At 57.8% G+C, this 19,969-nt stretch overlaps 2 protein-coding genes across 4 annotated transcripts in view; one reads left to right on the top strand and one right to left on the bottom strand.

Annotated features, from left to right (window-relative positions):
* The window catches only part of Por (cytochrome p450 oxidoreductase), a 45,243-nt gene extending 31,702 nt beyond the window's left edge, over positions 1-13,541 (top strand). For all 3 annotated transcript variants that reach the window (XM_070033652.1, XM_070033651.1, XM_070033650.1), the window contains exons 3-16: positions 5,392-5,440; positions 8,024-8,152; positions 8,801-8,950; positions 9,178-9,302; positions 9,697-9,786; positions 10,005-10,103; positions 10,814-10,934; positions 11,013-11,127; positions 11,682-11,863; positions 12,144-12,293; positions 12,406-12,676; positions 12,751-12,896; positions 12,969-13,054; positions 13,138-13,541. In XM_070033652.1, coding sequence (XP_069889753.1) covers positions 5,392-5,440; positions 8,024-8,152; positions 8,801-8,950; positions 9,178-9,302; positions 9,697-9,786; positions 10,005-10,103; positions 10,814-10,934; positions 11,013-11,127; positions 11,682-11,863; positions 12,144-12,293; positions 12,406-12,676; positions 12,751-12,896; positions 12,969-13,054; positions 13,138-13,282 — 1,858 coding nt within the window. In that variant the 3' untranslated portion in view covers positions 13,283-13,541. The remainder of the gene's footprint in view (positions 1-5,391; positions 5,441-8,023; positions 8,153-8,800; positions 8,951-9,177; positions 9,303-9,696; positions 9,787-10,004; positions 10,104-10,813; positions 10,935-11,012; positions 11,128-11,681; positions 11,864-12,143; positions 12,294-12,405; positions 12,677-12,750; positions 12,897-12,968; positions 13,055-13,137) is intronic.
* A 126-nt stretch (positions 13,542-13,667) lies between these two features.
* On the bottom strand, positions 13,668-19,938 carry Tmem120a (transmembrane protein 120A). The gene is made up of 12 exons (XM_070033649.1): positions 19,745-19,938; positions 18,320-18,438; positions 18,059-18,175; positions 15,213-15,272; positions 15,008-15,103; positions 14,787-14,876; positions 14,650-14,715; positions 14,496-14,557; positions 14,315-14,407; positions 14,169-14,233; positions 13,989-14,057; positions 13,668-13,923 (listed from the first exon to the last, which is right to left on the bottom strand). Exons 1-12 carry the CDS (start codon positions 19,823-19,825, stop codon positions 13,810-13,812), a joined length of 1,032 nt encoding a protein of 343 aa, XP_069889750.1. The 5' UTR covers positions 19,826-19,938; the 3' UTR covers positions 13,668-13,809.
* Positions 19,939-19,969: the final 31 nt, after the last annotated feature.

Here is a 19,969-nt window from a genome sequence, read left to right as displayed (position 1 = left end):
CATTCCCAGAACCCCACTTTTTTTTTTTTTTTGTGGTGCCAAGGATGAAACACAGGGCCTTGCACAAGCTGGGTAAGTGCTCTGCCAACCAGCCACATGCCAGGCTTTGAAGTTTCACTTTTTTTTTTTTTTTTGGTACCATCCCTGGGGCTTAAATTCATGGGCAGGGCATTGTACCTTAGCTTTTTCAGTTAGGGCTGGTGCTCTACCACTTGAGCCACAGCTCCACTTCTGGCTTTTTAGTGGTTAATTGTCACAAACTTTGCTGCCCTGGGCTGGCTTCAAGCCATGATCCTCAGATCCTTCTGAGTAGCTGGCATTCCAGGTGTGAATTCTCAGGTACCACTTTTTAACTGTACAGTTGAATCCTAACAGATGTGTTCAGTCACACAGTGAGCGTCTCAGTGTCATGTCCCCCGCCCTTTGACCTTTGTCCATCCCCTCCTCTGGCCCTCGGTCCCCATCACCATGGAACTTATTTCTGCAGCTCTGTTTAAGCTTCCTCCACAATGCCAGGCCCATGGCGTTTGCAGCCATGCCCCTATGTGCCCAGCCCCTTCCCTGCATCAGTTCTCTGCTTCTCTTGGTCCCCATCCCCTGGCAGCATCCAACCCCACTGGGAAGAGCCACAAAAGATCTCTTCTCCCCCCCCCCCCCCCGTGACCTTATTTTTTGGTGGGGTGGGGTGGGGGGCTGGCTTTTATCAGGAAGCCCAGCAAAGCCAGGAGTCAAGGCTGCAGCCACACACAAGCAGTCTGGCATTATCCTTTGATTTTGGCCGATGGAGCCTGGGGGAGGAGACCGGGGGTCTTGCCGCCTCTTCCAGTAAAGTCACGTTTTCTATAGAGATGACCTTGTGCTGCTGAGTATGAAAAGAGAAACATAGCTGACTTTCACTGGAGAGAAATGTTGAGGTTGCAGGCGCTGGGGGCGGATGCGGTCTCCTCCTCCTTTGGGGCAGTGGCTGGGCACAGCCCCTGCAAGCTCTGCCTCACCTGCCTGTGCAGGTCCCTGATGAGGTTTTGTCCCTCCTGCTGTCACCAGCCTTTCTGGGCATCAGCAGGGCACTGGGGGCTGCTGGTGTTTCTGGTTGTGTGCCAGGCCTGAGGGCACAGGGATAAAGCAGAGTAGCCTTGGGGTTATGTGCACTATGGGGGAGGGTGTGATACAGAGTGACAGCCCTCTGACAGTCAGGACAGTGGCAGTGCTAGGCACACACACACAGGAAATGGCAGGGATGAATGAGTGAGACGCCCAGAGGAGGCCAGAAGAGGAAGATGTTGGGGCAGGGCTATGTAGGACCAGGCCCAGGCAAGAAGCAGCAGGGCTCACCCTGGGAAGGGCATATCTTGGGAGAACTGAGGTATGCATGCCAAGAAAGTCGAGGTCATGGAGGAAGCTGAGGTGAGAGTGGAGGCCAGAGTAGATCTGAGGGGCCTCAGGACCATCTGTGGGGTATGGCCACCTTCACTGAGTCCCATTTTTTTTTTTTTTTTTTATTTTTTTTGGGTCCAGTCGTGGGGCCTGAACTCTGGGCCTGGGCCCTGTCCCTCAGCTCTTCAGCTCAAGGCTAGCGCTCTACCACTTGAGCTACAACGCCACTTCCGGCTTTTTTCTTTTTGCTTATGTGGTGCTGAGGAATCGAACTCAGGGCCTCAGGCATTCAAGGCAAGCGCTCTACCACTGAGCCACCTTCCCAGCCCCTGAGTCCACATTTAAAGTGTACAGCTTTGGTCCAGGTATCTGACCCTCATGGGCTGGGGACCAGACCTAGGATTCTGGGAGTAAGCAAGAGCACTTTGGAGCTGGGTGAGATGGGCTGGACATCCCTCTGCTTCTGGGTAGCACAGTTTAAAGGGAGTAAAGCACAAAGTTCCTTGAGTACTTGTGCTAGCTGCCACACCACAAGTGCTCCCTAACAATTGTACCCATTTCCTCTTCTGTCCTCAATCTCAGATCTCGCCACCTGCCCCCACTGTCTGCAGGGAGATGCAGGCTACCCTATACGCCATGGCTCTGAAGGTGGCCAGGGCTGGGACCCCATAGAGCCAGCCTCCTGCCATCCATCCTGCCACACCAGTGTCCTCGCCTCAGCTGCCATCTCTGCCATCTGGTGGCCTTGTCTGGGCCCCACTGTGTCTCGTTCCCCTGGAGCTTAGAGTGTTGGTCACCAAACCCTAGGCTCTGCCTGCTGCTGTGGAAAGCAGCTCCTGGGTTGTCCTGGGAGAACCAGTCGGTACAGAGGAGGAAGTCGGAGCCACAGCGTGACCTGGGTGGGAATGGAGCAAAGTTCAGGGCATCCTGGCTTTCCTTCCCTTCCCGTCTTCTGTCTTGGACTTTTGCTCTCCTTGGAGAGGAATAATTGAAATCTTTCGTTCATGCTCCATTTTGGAGCCACGTGGCATCTGGCCCTGAGCCGGGCAGCAGCAGCCGGCGCATGGAGAGCCAGCCCTGGGCCCGGTTAGAACCTCTCCGGTTGTCCCGTTTGCATGACAAAAAGGGGTGGTGTGTGGGGCCCAGGTGCCACATGCCCAGGGTCACAGGCCTCTGGCTGTCATGGGAAGATGATAGGAACCAGACCCCTGATGAGTCCATCCCGCCCTCCCCCGCCTCCCCGCGCCAGCTTCCTTCTTGGAGCAGCTGTAGCAGCCTGGCCGCCTTGTGCTGGGAGAGCTTTGTTCTGCAGACAGGACTTCCTCTTCTCCCACTGGGAAGGGGAGGGTGGGAGCTGGGCTGCGATGGGAACAGTTACCACGGAGACAGTCGGTCCATACAGGGGGGGCAGCCAGCCGCGGGGAATCACGGGAGGCCGCAGTGCCGTCCGATCCCTGCCAGATGTTGCAGAGTTCTCCAGCTCATGGGACAGACACTGCTGAGGTGGAGTCGGGGCATCTGGCAGTACTTTTAGTGTCCCAGGCCCACTCTTGAGAATGGACAGGGCTGAACTTCCTGCCGCCTGGGCCCTGGATCTCCATGTGACCTCCCCTTTCCCTTAAGTGCTGGGGTTAAGAGAGAAGCCATGGGGTGCACCTATTCATCTCCGCCGGACGAACTCTACCCAAGGTCAGTGCTGGCCTGCGTGCCTTGTGTGGCCTGGGCAGGGCCACTGAGAGAGGGCTCAGGTTCCCAGGACACAGCCAGGGCTGTGTTCACAGGCTGCATTTCCTGCCTCCTAGAAGCCAGGAAGGCCCTGCCGACCTCTCCCTGAAGGGCCTGGTGTGAACCATGTCTGGAGCTCTAGGCAGAGAAAAACCATGGCATAGCAACCTACGGCCTAGACCCCTGGGCAGAGCAGTTGGGCGCTGTTCCCCTGGGCCCATGCAGGCCTGAGAGTAGGCTGGTCACAAGCAGGGACTCAGCAGCACTGCTCTGACACAGGGTCCGCTTCTTCCCACATCTGCCTGATCCCCAGAAGGCAGCCTGAGTACAGCTGGGGAGGAGAGCCCCTCCTGTCCCACAGGCCAACGAGGGACATACCACTTCCTCCTGAGATGCTTGCTCTAGTGGCAGGAAGGGCACCTACCTTTGCTACACTGGGATGTCTCTAGCCAGCCCTGCCCAGGTGACTGCCATAGTGACCAAGCCAGCCGGCCATCCCTGGGCGGTCAGAGCTGGGCCTGAGCCCCTAGTGGCTATATGGTTCCCATTTGGGGCCCTGGGCAGCCCCCCCTTGGTCCTCCCCTCCCCCCATGGTTTCTTTTGGGAGCCATTTTCTTTCCCCATAGGCCTTTCTTCTGGCTATAACCACCTGCTCCTTTGTGCCCTATGCCAAGAGCCTTAGCACCTGCCAGCTGGTAGCCTGGGTATCTTCCAAATCACAAACTGACCCAAGCAGCTGCTTGCTTCTCTGGCTGCGGAGGTCAGACAGTCAATAGGGAATCATGCTCTGGAGAAGGTGCTGGTCTGCTTCAGGGCCACTGGGTGGCAGGACCAGAATTTGCTGCCAGGCCAACTCTGCCGTGTGCTTCTGCCCCTCCTGCAGTGATTCTCCTGGTGCCTGTCCTCCTCTAGCCAGAGGATGGGCTCCCAGAAGACCAAGGTAGGCATTCTGGTCTCTGCTCTCAGCCTGGCATGGAGCCTGGCCTACCCCACCTGGGTGGCTCCTGCTGCCTGTAGAAGAGGGAGGGCTCTGTGGCTCTATGACTCTGTGTGTGTGTGTGTGTGTGCATGTGTGTGTACACGTGTGCGTGCGTGTGCACGCACCTGCATGCACGTGAGCACATACACACGTACACATGTATGCCAGTCCTGGGTTTTGAACTCAGGGCCTAGGCACTGTAACTCAGCTTTTTGCTCAGGGCTAGTGCTCTACCTCTTGCCACAGCTCCACTTAGGGTTTTTTGATGGTTAACTGGAGATAAGAATCTCACGGATTTTCCTGCCAAGACTGGCCTCAAACCTCCATCCTCAGCTCTCAGCCTCTTGAGTAACTGGGATTGTAGGCATGACCACCAGTGCCTGGCTGAGATGTGGCTTCTGTGAACATGTCTGTCCTTTGGCAAGAGACAAGAGTTGGTCTTGGATAGGAAGTGAGGAGGATCCATGGAGGCTTTCACCCACCACACCCTCCACTGCTAACCACCCACAAAGCCAGGTGTGTGCTGATGGCTGGAGACACCCAGGGGCCCCCACAGTTATAAAACCCAGGCCTCTAGTGAAGGACTTAGAATTCACGGCAGAAAGCAGTGGCATGCGTGGTGACCACCTGACCACAGAGCTGTGGCAGACAGGGTTGCTTGGAGTAGAGTATCTCTGGCTGGAGGGGTGGAGGACGGCAGTGGGGCCCCAGGAGCAGCGAGTCTGTACCCACTCATGGTGTGGTAGCCAATGTGACCAGTCTGGGGAGGTGGGGGTGCAAGAAGTGTTGCGTGCTCCTGAAGGGAGGTAAAGGCAGAGAAGTGGGAGTGCTGGAGTAGAATCCAGCTGCATCTAAACAGGCTTCAGCGATTTCAGGGCACAGCAGGGCCCTGCATCATGCTGCTTCTCACAGCCATTCATAGGTGGCAGTGTGGCCAGGCACCCAACATGGCGCATTGGTGGCAGTCTTCTACCACAGCACCCAGCTTCCCCCAGGGCCACATCTTTGTCCTGTGTGTACCATAGCCCCAGGCCCCTCACTGGGCCATGTCCTGGGCCACGCGGTGTGCATGTGCCTAGGTGACTCACAGGTGTGACTATGTCAAGTTGAAAAATGTGACCCAGCCCGTAGGGCCTGTGGGATGGGAGGCCCAGGCAGCGTGGAAGTGCTTCTACCAGTCACATGGGCGAGGGGCTCACGAGCTCCCATGGATCAGGGGTGGGTGGGCTGTGCAAGTGTGGCTATCCAGGCCTGGACCCACGCTCACCCCGGGACACCTGTACCCATTCCTACTGTCCTCTCCTGTGTTTCAGGACCTCCTCTGTCAAAGAAAGCAGCTTCGTGGAAAAGATGAAGAAAACAGTAAGTTGCGTAGCCCTGGTGGGAGAGGGGTAGGTGGACGCCTCCCCCAACCTGAGCCCTGCAGCTCTGCTCTCCTCGCTTTGCTTGAATAAACCAAGGTCTAAGAATAAGCCCTTCCTCCTACCAAAATTTGGAGTTTGAAGTTTTAATTAAAAACAAAACAAAACAAAAACTTACTGGGCATGGTAGCTCCTACCCAGGCTGGAGAGATAGAGGCCAGCCTGGCCTACATTGTGAGGCCCTGTCTCACAAAACAAAAATGGATACATTGGGAATTGATCCTGTGTGAGATACAGTATGGATCTGCTCTGCTTTTTCTCCCTGCTCACAGAGTGATGGGGTGGTCTGGCCTGGCTGGCAAATCTGCTATTCTCTTCTCAGATTCCAGCACTCATTTGAATGCTTTGTCTTCAGCGATCTTAGTTTCCAGGAATTGTCCTGTATATGATTTTACATATATGTTGAGCTTTATTGATGCAGTCTATCTGCCACACAAAGTATATGTGTGGGGGCTGGGAAGGTGGCTCAGTGGTAGTGCGCTTGCCTTGCATGCCTGAGGCCCTGGGTTCAATTCCCCAGCACCACATAAGCAAAAAGCAAAAAGCCGCAAGTAGCGCTGTGGCTCAAGTGGTAGAGCACTAGCATTGAGCTGAAGAGCTGAGGGACAGCGCCCAGGCCGAGTTCAGGCCCCACGACCAGACCCAAAAACAAACAAAAGTATATGCCGGGCGCTGGTGGCTCACGCCTGTAATCCTAGATACTCAGGAGGCTGAGATCTGGGGATCGCAGTTCAAAGCCAGCCTGGGCAGGAGAGACCGTGGGACTCCAATCTCCAATAAACCACCAGAAAACCAGAAGTGGCGCTGTAGCTCAAGTGGTAGAGTGCTCGCCTTGAGCTGAAGAGCTGAGGGACATCGCCAAAGCCCAGAGTTCAAGCCCCACGACCGACAAAAAAAAAAAAAAAAAAAGAAAGTATATGTGTGTATGTATTTAAAAAAAAATCTTTGTGACAGTTGTGGGGTTTGAATTCTGGGGCTGGACACTGTCCCTGAGTTTCTTTCACTTAGGGCTATCACTGTACCACTTGAGCCACAGTTCCACTTCTGCCTTTTTAGTGGATAATTGGAGATAAAAGTCTCACAGACAGCTGGGTGCTGGTGGCTCACGCCTGTAATCCTAGCTACTCAGGAGGCTGAGATCTGAGGATCGCGGTTCAAAGCCAGCCCGGGCAGGAGAGACCGTGAGACTCTTATCTCAATAAACCACCAGAAAACCGGAAGTGGCGCTGTAGCTCAAGTGGTAGAGCGCTAGCCTTGAGCTGAAGAGCTGAGGGACAGCACCCAGGCCCAGAGTTCAAGCCCCACGACCGACAAAAAAAAAAAAAAAAAAAAAGTCTGACAGACTTCCTTGCTAGAGCTGGCTTCAAATCACAATCCTCAGACCTTAGCCTCCTGAGTAGCTAGGATTACAGGCGTGAGCCACTCATGCCTAGCCAGAGTGTCCACTCTAAAGTAATCACAACATTTTCAGCTGTCATCATAATCACTTATTTTCCTGGCACTGGTGTGGAGCCCAGGGCTTGTGCGTGCTAGGCAATTGTTGCACCTGGTTGTGTGAAGTGCTGTCCTCAGCACCTGACCCTGAGCCAGCCCCAGGGGAAACACAAAGTCTGAGCAGGTGCAGACTGTTTAGTTTGTATTCCCTAAACAATACCAGAGTTATTTATTTACCTCATATGTACATTGAGCCAGCTATATAAGTGATTGAGGCCACAGGATGCTGTGTGTAGGCGCAGCAAATAGTGTACCATTCATATTTCTATGGGTGGTTGCAGCAGTCCTGGCACCCACCCCCACCAGGACTGAGGAGTGGATCATTCACTCTCTTGATCCAAACACATAGGAATACAAGATACAAGTATCCCCTGAAATCATGGTTTGAAGCTAGCCTGGGCAGACAAATCCCAGATACTTGTACCTCCAGTTAAGTAGCAGAAAGCCAGTAGAAGTGGGACTCACTCAAGTGGTAGAAAACCAGCTATGAGCAAAAATGTGAAGGAAGAGAGCTAGGCCCTGAGTCCAAGGCTCAGTGCTGGCACAACAACAAGACTTCTTGGTTACTTTCCAGAGTTTTACTTAACATCATATTGTGTTTTTCACATATCATTAAACCATGTCAGGCTAGGTACTGGTAGCTCCTGCCTATAATCCAGCTACTCAGGAAGATGTGAGATCTGAGGATCACAATTCAAAAGCCAGCCTGGGCAGGAAAGTCCATGAGACTCTTTAATTAACTGGCAAAAAAGTTGAAAGTGGAGTTGTGGCTCAAGTGGTAAAGCACTAACCTTGAGCACAAAAACTCAGGGATGGTGCCCAGGCCCTGAGTTCAAGCCCAGGACTGGCACTAGCAGGCATGCGCACAAGCGATCAGAAGAGCAATGGCTCCCACAGGAGTGTTTGGGGTGCAATTCATCCTCCCCCACCACGTAGCTGTAGTAGTGAGATGCCAGCCCAAGTGACTGGGGACTGGGAGCTGGGAAGGAGAGGGGCACACTCCTCGCTGACCTGCATATCTGCTCCCTAGGGAAGGAACATCGTTGTGTTCTATGGCTCCCAGACGGGGACCGCCGAGGAGTTTGCCAACCGGCTGTCCAAAGATGCCCACCGCTATGGAATGCGGGGCATGGCCGCGGACCCTGAGGAGTACGACCTGGTAAGCCCCCAGCAGCCCCTGCTGCATGGAGGCCGGCGTCGGACGCAGGCAGAGCCACACAGCCAGCCTGTGTGGAAGCTGGAGTGAGAGCAGGGTCAGGGGGCTCCGGGAGAGCTCAGCCCTGAGCTTACATCGCTGGGAAGGAGCCTCGCCGTCCCAGGCTCTTCCACTTACCCCTGGCAGGAAGCTACCAGCTGGCCACCTGTCTGTTTCTTGCCTGTTTCTGGCAGGGAGACTAGGAGAGGCCAGCTACCCCTCGTCCTCTCCTGTGTCCTTCTGCTACTGGGGTCTTCATCTACCTCTCCCGTTCTCAAATGCCCAGGCTGAGCTGTGTCCCCATTGTCCTGAGGGGTGGGGACGTTTTCCAGGGCCTGATGCAGAGTGACCATGTTCTGTTAGCCTTTGGCCGCCTTGCTCTGGCCTTCCCCAAGCTCTCGTGTTGACTGTCCCTTTTGTAGAAAAGTGCCCATCCCACCAACCTGGCAGATAGCTCTGTCCTGTTTGCCTGGCTCTAGTACTCACCCCTCAGTGTACCTTTCACCACCCTTCCTCGGCCCAGCTGGCCTCCCTCACCAGCTGCCCCACGGTCTGTGGTGGGCCTGGCTCCAGCAGGCATGGTCATGACGGGGGTGGCCCCTGTGTCTCCAGGCTGACCTGAGCAGCCTGCCAGAGATTGACAACTCGCTGGTAGTGTTCTGCATGGCCACATATGGCGAGGGCGACCCTACCGACAATGCCCAGGACTTCTACGACTGGCTCCAGGAGACAGACACGGACCTCAGCGGTGTCAAGTATGCGGTGAGTGGCCTCATGTCAGAGAGGAACCCCGCTCCTCACCCAGTTCTCTCAGGCCCCAGGGATGTTTCTCCCCAGCTGGCCACTGAGAATGTTTGCTGGAGACAGAAGGACAGAAAGGTGTGGCAGGGTGCAGTGCCCCCTGCGGGTCACTGGCGCCCACCCACACAGGCCCTTCTGAGTGGCCAGCCCGAAGAGCACACCTCAGATCCACGCCCCTGCCCCCACAGGTGTTTGGCCTAGGAAACAAGACGTATGAGCACTTCAATGCCATGGGCAAGTACGTGGACCAGCGGCTGGAGCAGCTTGGCGCCCAGCGCATCTTTGAGCTGGGCATGGGCGATGATGATGGGAAGTAAGTACCATAACCCACATGAACAGGACCCCAGCCTGTACATGGGGTATGCCAGGATCATAGGTTAGGGGCAAGAGGGTGCAGAAGCACAAACCCCACACCAGCAGAAATTCAGAGATGTGCCTCATCAACAAAGCCAGGCCCCCCCATCCCCCCTCCCCGCCATCCCTCACCCTCACCCCAGCACCTGGGACACATTTATGTCCAGATCAGCCTCACACAAGCCCTGAGATGGTCCCAGATGCTCATGGACCTCCTTCCTGAGGTCTTGGTCCACACTACTGGGTAGGTCCTGAGGAGTGAGTCCTAGACACTGGGGAGTTGCTGGGGATTGGGGCCCAAGCGTGCCTCATCCCTGTCTGGTGCCAGACCTGCTTGTCATGTCCCTCTCCAGCTTGGAGGAGGACTTCATCACGTGGCGAGAGCAGTTCTGGCCAGCCGTGTGCGAGTTCTTTGGTGTGGAAGCCACTGGAGAGGAGTCCAGGTGAGTAGAGGTGGGACCTGGCCTGGGCAGCCCTGGGAACATGGTGGGGATAAGAGGCAGAAGCTACGTCATAGTCAGGTGGGTCAGCCGGAAGTGCCTGCCCCACGTGCCTGCCACAGGGTTCCCCTGCCACAGGGTGTGCCTCAGTCCCTACCCAGGCCAGTCCCTTCTCTTTGGACTGAGCCCCCAACCCCATCCTCTCTCTCCCCCTCCCCCAGTATTCGCCAGTATGAGCTTGTGGTCCACACGGACATGGACACCGCCAAGGTCTACACAGGCGAGATGGGCCGCCTGAAGAGCTATGAGAACCAGAAACCGTGAGTAGCAGCAGCACCTGTGATGTGTGCATCTTCTCAGGTGGCCTGTCCCCCAAGTGGGCAGGGGTGGCAGGACCCACACTTCTCATGTCCACTGCATGAGCACAGCTCAGAGCTTCCAGAGACAGGCATCCATGCCTGCTGGCCCTTCAGGAGCCCCCACCATGGCCAGCCTGGGACAGCCACCCCTGGCAGTATGTCCTTTATCTGTCACCTTACTCTGGGCATACTTTGATGCTCCCCAGATCTGGGGCAAAGCCAGCAAACTTGGATCTAGGTCTAGGTTGAACTTTGGCACAAAGATACCTTGCTTAGATTCTACTTCAAAACCATGACGTACCTCCCATGGGCCCCGAAGTCCTGCCCAGAACCCTAGGTGCTGCCCACACTCTGGCTTGAGCCACCGCAGGCATCCTGGGACCTGAGTCGAGCCCACAAGCCCTCCTGGTCCAGAGCCGGTGTCTCAGCTATGTGGACTGTCAAGGACCCAGGCAGCTCGGGGCCACCCTCAGCATCCCTAGTTGAGAATGGGGACTTAGGTCACCTAGTTCTGTCACATTGCTGTACTGGTTGACCTGGAAAAGCCCTTGCCATATTGGTGAGACCCAGAGACCCCAGCCAGCTCTGGTCCCTGTGCTTTGTGTAGACAGAGAGTGAGACCAGAGCACTGGGGTCACAGACCTTCCTCCCCTTCCCTCCTGACCCCCCAGGCCCTTTGATGCCAAGAATCCATTCCTGGCTGCAGTCACCACCAACCGGAAGCTGAACCAGGGAACCGAACGGCACCTTATGCACCTGGAACTGGACATCTCAGACTCTAAGATCAGGTACCTGCTGCCCCTGCCCGCCTCCCTGTTCCACACCACTGTCTTCCCCCCCACCCCCTGAGCCTGTACCTCCCTCAGGTACGAATCCGGGGATCATGTGGCTGTTTACCCGGCCAACGACTCTGCCCTCGTCAACCAGATCGGAGAGATCTTGGGCGCTGACCTGGACGTGGTCATGTCCCTCAACAATCTTGACGGTGAGCCCAGGGCTTGGCCACTAGTCGGGCCTGCCGCCCAGGTGCTGGGGTACTTCCTCCAGGACTTCTTGGGTCTGGCTTTGTCCCTTATACCCCATCCCCCTCGTACCTGTCATGGTGAAGGGACAGGATGCCTGAGGCCTAGAAGCAGAACTAGTCCTGTGACTGTCAGGTGGGAGGCCAGCCACCCTGTATGGCTGGGGAAGAGGCTCGGCTCCCTCCCTGCTTCAGGGCCTCCTGTGCGCGAGACAAATCAGCAACGCTTGCCGCCCACCAAGTACCCCCCAGGGCGCTTGGGTGCCGAGAAGCCCGACCTCCGTTACCCATCATGTTCTAGTCCAGGGCAGGGCTAACCCTGCTCCCCACTCTCACAGTCAGCCTAAGCAGAGCAGGAAAGAGGTGGTGCCATCCGACCTTTGCACTGCTTGCCCGGGTCCCTCTGCGGCACCTTCCTGTCCGGCACCAAGCTATGCAGGTCTGGGTGGCCCCGCCTCCACGGTACCCCACCTGCTCCCTGGGGCTGACCACCCCAAATCCTACCTTCCTCCCTGCAGAGGAGTCCAACAAGAAGCACCCGTTCCCCTGCCCCACCACCTACCGCACGGCCCTCACCTACTACCTGGACATCACCAACCCCCCACGCACCAACGTGCTCTATGAGCTGGCACAGTATGCCTCGGAGCCCTCTGAGCAGGAGCACCTGCGCAAGATGGCCTCCTCCTCTGGCGATGGCAAGGTGAGCATCCTGTCCACGCCCTGCCCACACCTGTGCCCCACCCACTTCACGCCCATACCATGTAGATGTGTCCTACCCACGCTGCAGACATGCCCACACTGTGCCCAGCCTACCTCACGCCCTGCTCATACCTACTGTAGGCACACCCACCACCCCCGGGCCTCTGCACACCACTCCAATGTAATACCTTGCCCAGCCCACCCCTCACATAGAGACGCCCACAGCACCCCACCCCATCTCACCCCGCCTACCCCTCTTCTGGACATCTATGTCCCTGCAGGAGCTGTACCTGAGCTGGGTGGTGGAGGCCCGCAGGCACATCCTGGCCATCCTGCAGGACTACCCGTCCCTGCGGCCGCCCATTGACCACCTGTGTGAGCTGCTGCCGCGCCTCCAGGCCCGGTACTACTCCATTGCCTCCTCCTCCAAGGTGAGCGCTGCCTGGTGGTCTGGGGGAGGAGCTGGGCTGGGATAGGCCAGGACGGGGCTGGACAGCAGGACTGGAGCCCAGGACATGCCCACTCTCACTGCCCTTTCTCTAGGTTCACCCCAACTCTGTTCACATCTGTGCCGTGGCCGTGGAATATGAGGCCAAGTCAGGCCGTGTTAACAAAGGGGTGGCCACCAGCTGGCTGCGGTCCAAGGAGCCTGCCGGGGAGAACGGCCGCCGGGCCCTGGTGCCCATGTTTGTGCGCAAGTCCCAGTTCCGCCTGCCCTTCAAGTCCACCACACCAGTCATCATGGTGGGCCCAGGCACCGGTGTAGCCCCCTTCATAGGCTTCATCCAGGAGCGTGCATGGCTGCGGGAGCAGGGTGAGTGTGCAGGCCTGGGCACTGGGTGGGAGCAGATGGCCCCCTGGCCCCTCTGACCCACTGCTGCTGCCCAGGCAAGGAGGTGGGGGAGACACTGCTCTACTACGGCTGCCGCCGCTCAGATGAGGACTACCTGTACCGTGAGGAGCTGGCCCGCTTCCATGAGGCCGGCGCACTCTCGCAGCTCAATGTGGCCTTCTCCCGAGAGCAGGCGCACAAGGTGAGTGGGCCGCGCTGAGGGCTGGGTAAGGCGGGCCGTGAAGCTGCTACCCCTGACACCCTTTCCCCTCAGATCTATGTCCAGCACCTGCTCAAGAGGGACCGGGAGCATCTGTGGAAGCTGATCCACGAGGGGGGTGCCCACATCTACGTCTGTGGGTGAGTGGGGGGCCGGCAGGCCACATCTCCTAGGGCAACCCCTGCCCAGGGAAATGGGGGACCCATTCCCTTTCTGTCCCCAGGGATGCTCGGAACATGGCCAGGGATGTGCAGAACACCTTCTATGACATTGTGGCTGAGTTTGGGGCCATGGAGCACAGCCAGGCAGTGGACTACGTCAAGAAGCTCATGACCAAGGGCCGCTACTCCCTGGACGTGTGGAGCTAGGAGACGACGTGTCCGCCCCACCCGCCATCCTCACTCCCTCTGCTGGCCTTGCCACAGGCAGGCCCAGCCACAGACTCCTTGGGTGAGCCTCAGGCGACCCGGCCGAGGGCCCTGCACTCGGGACACCCAGGCCCTCAGCAGTGTGCAGATGAGGCTGTCCTTGGCTGGGCGGGGGCCTGGCCCTGCCACATGATTTTTGAATGAGTGTAAATAATTTTAAATAACCTCTGGCCCTTAGAATAAAGTTCTGTTTTCTGTATGTGCCTGGTGCTATTTGTGCATCTCCAGGGCTCCCCTTACTGGGAGCCCAGGGAACCAGGAGCCCCAAAAATGTGTGCTGTGGGGGAGGCTGAGCCCTGCCCTTCCACAAGGATTACAGCAGCCATCAGGTGTGTCTGTGCCTCTTTATTGGAGCTGGTGCCTGGCTTCTGCAAGCTGGGATCAGGCTCAGGTCCTCCACAGAGCCCAGGGGCACAAGAACCCACCCACATAGGCAGAGCCCCTCTGAGCTAACAAACACATCCGGCTCATTCCTTTTTGCTTCCGTGCGTCTGGCTGTGGAACTTCTGGTGCACAACCCGCAGGGTGGTGAAGAAGTTGCCCAGGAAGAGGAGGAGGAAGGTGAGGCCGCACATGAGCACCTGTTGGAAGCCGGCATTAGGACGTGGTCAGGGTGCCCGTGTCCTCCCGGCCCTGCCCGGCTCACCTGCCACTCCTTGCACTGCGGGTCCTGAGCGAGGCTGAACAACGTCAGGGCATTGAAGAGCTGCCAGAACTGTGCAGAAAGGGCTTTGCTCAGTGACCCTATGCCCACTCACGCCCGAGTCAGGGCATAGCACGGACAAACAGGCACAGCATGGACAGGGGAACACCAGGCCAGACTTACATGTCCAAAGAAAAGGAAGGGGAGCAGGAAGGTGAGGCCCCGCCACATCCAGGACTGGAAGCCCTCTGTGGGGACAAGGCCAGGCAGTGACCACGCAATTCCCCAGCACATAGGCCCAGCGCACAGAACGGGCCTGGCGTACTCACCCACAGTGAGATCCATGGTGTGGCGCTCTCCCAGAGCACGCAGGCGGTACAGGCAGCCACTCTGGTAGTAATACTGCAGGAACTGCACGAAATCTGGGGGCAGGGCAGGGGTGGCCTCAGCGCTGCGCTGCGTGCCTTTACTCCTGCACCCCTGCCCAGCCCAGCACCTCTGCACGCTCACTCTGGTATATGGAGAAGGACAGGAACTGGTTCCGGAACTTCTGGTACATAAGCCCTTCGGGCCTGAGAGGAAGAGAGGAGGTTTGGGGATACTGTCCTGCCCTGCCAGCCTCCCTCCACACAGGCGCCCCACACCCCCCCCCCAGCACACTCACCACGTGAGCATGACGCCCGACAGGAACGTGGACACATAATGATGAAACACCCACCAGCCTTTGATCCTGGAGGAGGGAGCCACTGTCACCCCAGTCCCCAGCAGGCCGGGGCTCAGCCCAGCGCCCGCCCTGCGTACCGGGAGCCATTGGTGATGAGGACGCTCTCACGGATGGTGAGCGTGCAGTAGTACCACACCAGCAGGAAGTTGAAGGCTGCGTCTGTCACCCTGGAGGGAGGCGTGGGTGGGTGCCAAGCTCAGGAGGGAGACAAGATGGGTGCTGGGCCCAGGAGGGGCAGGTCTCTAGAGGGGGCTGGGCAGGGCCTGGGAGGGGTGGGTTCAGCAGGGCCCACACCCACCTGGAGTTGAGCAGGAAGCGGCAGGTGAAGGAGGAGAGGATGAGGATGATGGTGAGGTAGAGCTTGAACTTCTCATACTCGTCTTTGTAGGCAAACCTGGGGTACAGCAGTGGGCTGGGCTGCCTGGAGGACCCTCCCTTCCCAGCACCCCTGCAGTGCACCGAGGGTGAGGGACGAGGGGCACAGGGCACAGCCCAGGACATACTTGGCCTGCTTGCTCAGGAGTGTCACGTTGACGTTGCCCAGAACCAGGCTGAGGTACAACCTAGGGGGCGGAGACAAGCTGAGGCACTGGTGCTGACCCCGGCGCCCCACTGCTGACCTCAGCTCCTGCTGCCTCCCTGTGGCCTCATTGTGCACGCCGGCCTCTCCCTAGCTCCCTGGCACTCTGGCCTCCCACTCGTCAGCCCCCACATCTGTGTGCAGGGCTCCGGATTCTAAATGCACATCACCTCCGGCCAGGCGCCCCACACCCATGGCTGCACTGCTCCCAAGTTCCTGGCCTCTGCCATGGCAGAGCTGGGGCCCAGCTCCCACCTGCTCCACTCCGTCCATGTGGAGCCTCTTGCTCAGCCAGGCAAAGAGGTAACCAGGCCACAGCACACAGGACCACACAGGACCACACAAGCCCAGTATAGGACCAAGCTGCAGCCCCAACTTGGTCTCAGTAGGGCAGCTCAAATCCGCCACCAAACCTTCCAGCCTGCACCTTCCTGCCTCTCCACCTCCACCCCCACTGCCCACAGACAGAAGTGACAGCCACATGCAGTGACACATGCACCTTGGTGAAAGCTGACCCCCCCAGCTACCACTTTTGGTGACCTGTCCCCTTCCATACACAGTGGATTCTCAAGAGCTTCAGGGATGGCCCAGTGGCTCCAGCAGTAGAGCACCTGCCTAGCAAGCATGAGCCCTGAGTTCAAAACCCAGAACAGGGAGAGAATGGCCATCCAAACTGGGCTACTTCTCTACTTCTGCCTCATACAGTGTCCCCTTGCTCCCTTCCCCAAATGGTTGCCCCATCCCTGACCTCCAGAAGTTACCCCATCCCTCACAGTGCCCTCCGCCCTCATCTGACTGCCATTTGCAATTCTCTGCTCAGGGACAGCCCTGGCCTTTCTCCGAGCACATGGCACCTGCCCCCCTTGCCTGTTGTACCCAGCCAAGCTCTACCACCTGGTGCCACCTCTGGTCTCATCACCCCTCTCCCTGAGCTCTACTAGTACTGGGGGCATCTTATTGGAGCAGGGGGAAGAAGTTTCAGGGCCTCAACATTGCTAGGCAAGCACTCTACCATCTGAGCCACACCTCCAGTCCTTTTTGCTTACTTCTCAGATAGCATCTTGTGCTTTCTGCCTCTAGGTGGCCTCAGACCATGATTCTTCTACCTACATTTCCCAAGTAGCAGGGATTACAGATATAAACCATCATGCCCTGTGTTCTCTGAGATAGGGTGTTATTAGCTTTTTGCCTGGGCTAATCACAATTTATCCATGTGTACCTCCTAAGTAGCTGAGATTATAGACATGTGCCAACACACCGGCCCCTGGTCACTACAAGTCCCTCACTGCTCTTCCTTCCACTTCAGTCTGGCTCATTCTTCAGCCCTGAAGATGTGGAGCTTTCTCTGGCCTCCTGTGCTGTCTTGGATGGTCCTCACTGTGTCCTCCCTCCTCCCAAAGCCTCTGTCACTGTGAGCTGTCAGGACTGGACTGCGCTGCTCAGAGGACACGGAACTCAATGACTCAGCCCTGAGCTTCAGACTTTTTCCCTGTCTAAGACAGGAGTTGGGCTATGGACTCACCTGTTTTTTGGTATGTTTGTTTGCCTATTTCTGTACTAGGGGCTTGAATGCAGGGGCACTGTCCCTGAGCTTTTGTGGTCAAATCCAGTGCTCTACCACTTGAGCCACAGCTCCACTTCCTGCCTTTTGTTTTTGGTTGGTCGTGGGGCTTGAACTCTGGGCCTGAGTGCTGTCCCTCAGTGATCAGCTCAAGGCTAGCGCTCTACCACTTGAGCCACAGTGTCACTTCCGTTCTCTGGTGGTTTATTAGAGGTAGGAGTCTCATGGACTTCCCTGCCTGGCTGGCTTTGAACCATGGTCCTCAGATCTCAGCCTCCTGAGGAACTAGGATGACAGGTATGAACCACTGGTGTTCAGCTTAGGACCTCAAACTTATTTTTTTTTGAGGGGGGGCGTCCAGTCGTGGGGCCTGAACTCTGGGCCTGGGCGCTGTCCCTCAGCTCTTCAGCTCAAGGCTAGCGCTCTACCACTTGGGCCACAGCGCCACTTCCGGCTTTTTTCTTTTTGCTTATGTGGTGCTGAGGAATGGGACCCAGGGCCTCAAGCATGCAAGGCAAGTGCTCAACCACTGAGCCACCTTCCTAGCCCCCTCAAACTTTTTTTTTTTTTTTTGCTGATCCTGGGGCTAAGCTCCTTTTGCTCAGAGCTACCACTCGATCTACAGAGCTATTTCTGGCTTTTTCTGTGATTATTTGGGGATAAGGGTCTCACAGACTTTCCTGCCTGGGCTGGTTTCAAACCATGATCCTCAGATCTCAGTCTCTTGAGTAGCTAAGATTACAGGCAGGCGCCACTGGCACCCAGTTAAGAACTTCAAACATTTTAGACAAGCACTTCATCACTTGAGTCACACCCCAGCCCTTTTGCTTTAATTTTCAAATAGGTCTCACTTTTTCTGGGGGCCAACCTGGACCATGATCTTACTATTTATGCTTCCCACTTAGCTGGGATGACAGGTGAGAACCACCACACCTATCTTTTTATTAGCTGAGATAGGGGAACTTTTTGCCCAGGCTGGCTCCAACAGCAATCCTCCCCATCTCAGACTACTGGGTAGCCAAGATTGTAAGTGTGAGCTAACAGGCGTAGTAACCCATCCCCCACCTTTTATTTTTGTTAGCTGTTGCTCAGGTAAGAGTCTTGACACATTTTTTTCTCAGGGCTGGCCTCAGATCATGATCCTTCTACCTATGCCTCCCTCTCTAGTAACTGGGATCACTGGTGTGGTGCCACACCAGTCTACTTACCCATTCTTCTTGGGCAAATAGGCTTCCATGTCAAAGAAGAGGCCCTGGCGCTCCTTTATTTGATTCTCAAGCTCCTGCACGGCCTCTGAGGCCTCTGACGGGAGGGCCGGTCTGCATCTGTAGGTGGGGCTGAAGTCAGTGCAGTCCTGCCCACACCCCTTCAGTTCCACTTGAGGGCAGGAGCCAGGCTAGAAGAGTCCAGCCCAGTGGTGCCAGCTCTCCATCCCACCAGGCTCCTCCCCCCAGCCCGAGGGGTCTCACTTCTTCAGAACCAGGGCCAGCTCCTGGAGCCGCTTCTTCTGGCGAGTGATGGAGCTGGTGCAGTTGTTCTGCAGCTTGGTCAGCTCCTCCAGCTTCAGGCGGTACAGCCGGTGGGCCTCCTGGGGTGGAGGGACAATGTGCCAGGGGCAGGCAGGCTGGCAGATGGCAGCTCCCCAGGCTGGAGAACTTGCTGAGCCTGCCAGAGACCTCCCTGAAGGTGCTCTGGCTCCAGGCAGACAAGGCGTGGGGCATCCTCCTGGGAGCTCAGGGCCCCTCATACTGCCCCATCTGTATCTGCTGCTAGGCCCACAGGTCCGCTTCTGGACAGAGTGGTTGCCTGAAGCCATCCCTTGCTCTCCAATGGGGTGAGAACAGGGGGTAAGTGGCTCAGGTCATCCAAGATCCCTTCTACTCCAGCATTCCTCAGGCTTCCTCCCAGGTTAAAGGTCATTGCCCCAAGTCCCCTCCCCTCCTCCACCATAGCACCTTTGGCCTGAGGGCACCCTGGGCACTTTGCCCTGGTGGGCCAATCTCCACCAGGCACAGCGTAGAGATGGGGCAACGGGCAATACAGGCAGTGCAGCAGGAGCCTCATTCAGCTCAACGGCTCCATGTCTGGGCAGCCAGCTGCTCAGGCCTCCAGGGAGCAGTAATGGTAGCAGGCTGGGCAGGACCAGGGGGGCAGCCATGGAAAGTCCAAGGGGCTGGAACCAGTCCAGGAGAGGCAAAGGTCTGACCCAGTCTCCAGCTGGCTTTGGCTCCGCTCTCTGGGTCTCGTTTCTCATGCCCAGGAGACTACCACACCCCCTGGCACTCCTGCATGTGGCACCTCTGCCATCACAGCCACCACCCTCTCCTGGGATGGTGACAGGAGTGTGTCCCCTGCGGGCTGGGGACAGAAGGGTCACCCGCAATTCCTCTCCAGACAGTTCCCCGGGTCTCTACGGGCCGGCCCTGTCCACTCCCCAGGAGCCACACAGCCAGCCTGGCCCCCCGTTTTTCTCCCCCGGGGGTGCCGGCCCCTCTCCAGGCCCCGCTTCCCCTAATCCAGCCCGAGATGGCCCGAGGGAGGCCGACAGCGCCAGAAGGGACCCAAAAACGCTGTGCCAGGCGGGCTCTGGCCCGGGCGGCGGCTCTCCAGGACTGTCGGGGTCCGGGGTGAATCGAGGTGCAGAGTGCAGGGTGGGCCATCGCGGGGGTCCCGCCGGGACGGGCAGGAGAACCGGGTCGTGCGCCCAGTGACACCGGACCCCGAGCTCTGACCTCAAGTCCGGCCCCTTGCCCCGGGGCTGGGCGGTGCCCCCCCCCCCCCCCCGTGACACCGTACCTCGAGCCCGGCCACCTGCCCCAGGGACTGCCCGACCCTTGACCCCGAGCCGGAGACACACGGCTCGGGACCGCTGAGCGGCGGCAGCGGGAACTCACCTGGATGCTCTGGAAGTCCCGCTGCAGATCCTCCCAGTCCTGCAGGCAGCTGCCCAGCGGACCCGGGGGCGGAGGCTGCATGGCTGCCACTCCACGGGCCGCAAGGCTCCCGAGTCCAGGACGGCGCCGAAACCCGGCCCGCCGAGGCGCCTCCGCCACCGCCCCCGTCGCTTCCGGGCTCGCGCCGCCGCCAACGGGAAAAGGCCCGGCGCAGAGCGCGCGCAG

This window comes from Dipodomys merriami, unplaced genomic scaffold, assembly GCF_024711535.1.
Source record: "Dipodomys merriami isolate MVZ:Mamm:240054 unplaced genomic scaffold, mDipMer1.0.p SCAF_22, whole genome shotgun sequence".
Classification (NCBI taxonomy): Eukaryota; Metazoa; Chordata; class Mammalia; order Rodentia; family Heteromyidae; genus Dipodomys; species Dipodomys merriami.
The sequence above is the reverse complement of the archived record's forward strand: the minus strand, read 5'-3'. Positions and strand labels throughout refer to the sequence as shown.

What these genes read in the sequence shown, in the direction of transcription:
- Tmem120a (XM_070033649.1), bottom strand. Translation starts at nt 19,825, where the DNA reads ATGCAGCCTCCGCCCCCGGGTCCGCTGGGCAGCTGCCTGCAGGACTGG. An exon ending in CGCTTCCTGCTCAACTCCAG is followed by an intron (nt 14,877 to 15,007) that starts GTGGGTGTGGGC and finishes GCCTCCCTCCAG; the next exon opens with GGTGACAGACGCAGCCTTCA. An exon ending in GTCCTTCTCCATATACCAGA is followed by an intron (nt 14,408 to 14,495) that starts GTGAGCGTGCAG and finishes CCCTGCCCCCAG; the next exon opens with ATTTCGTGCAGTTCCTGCAG.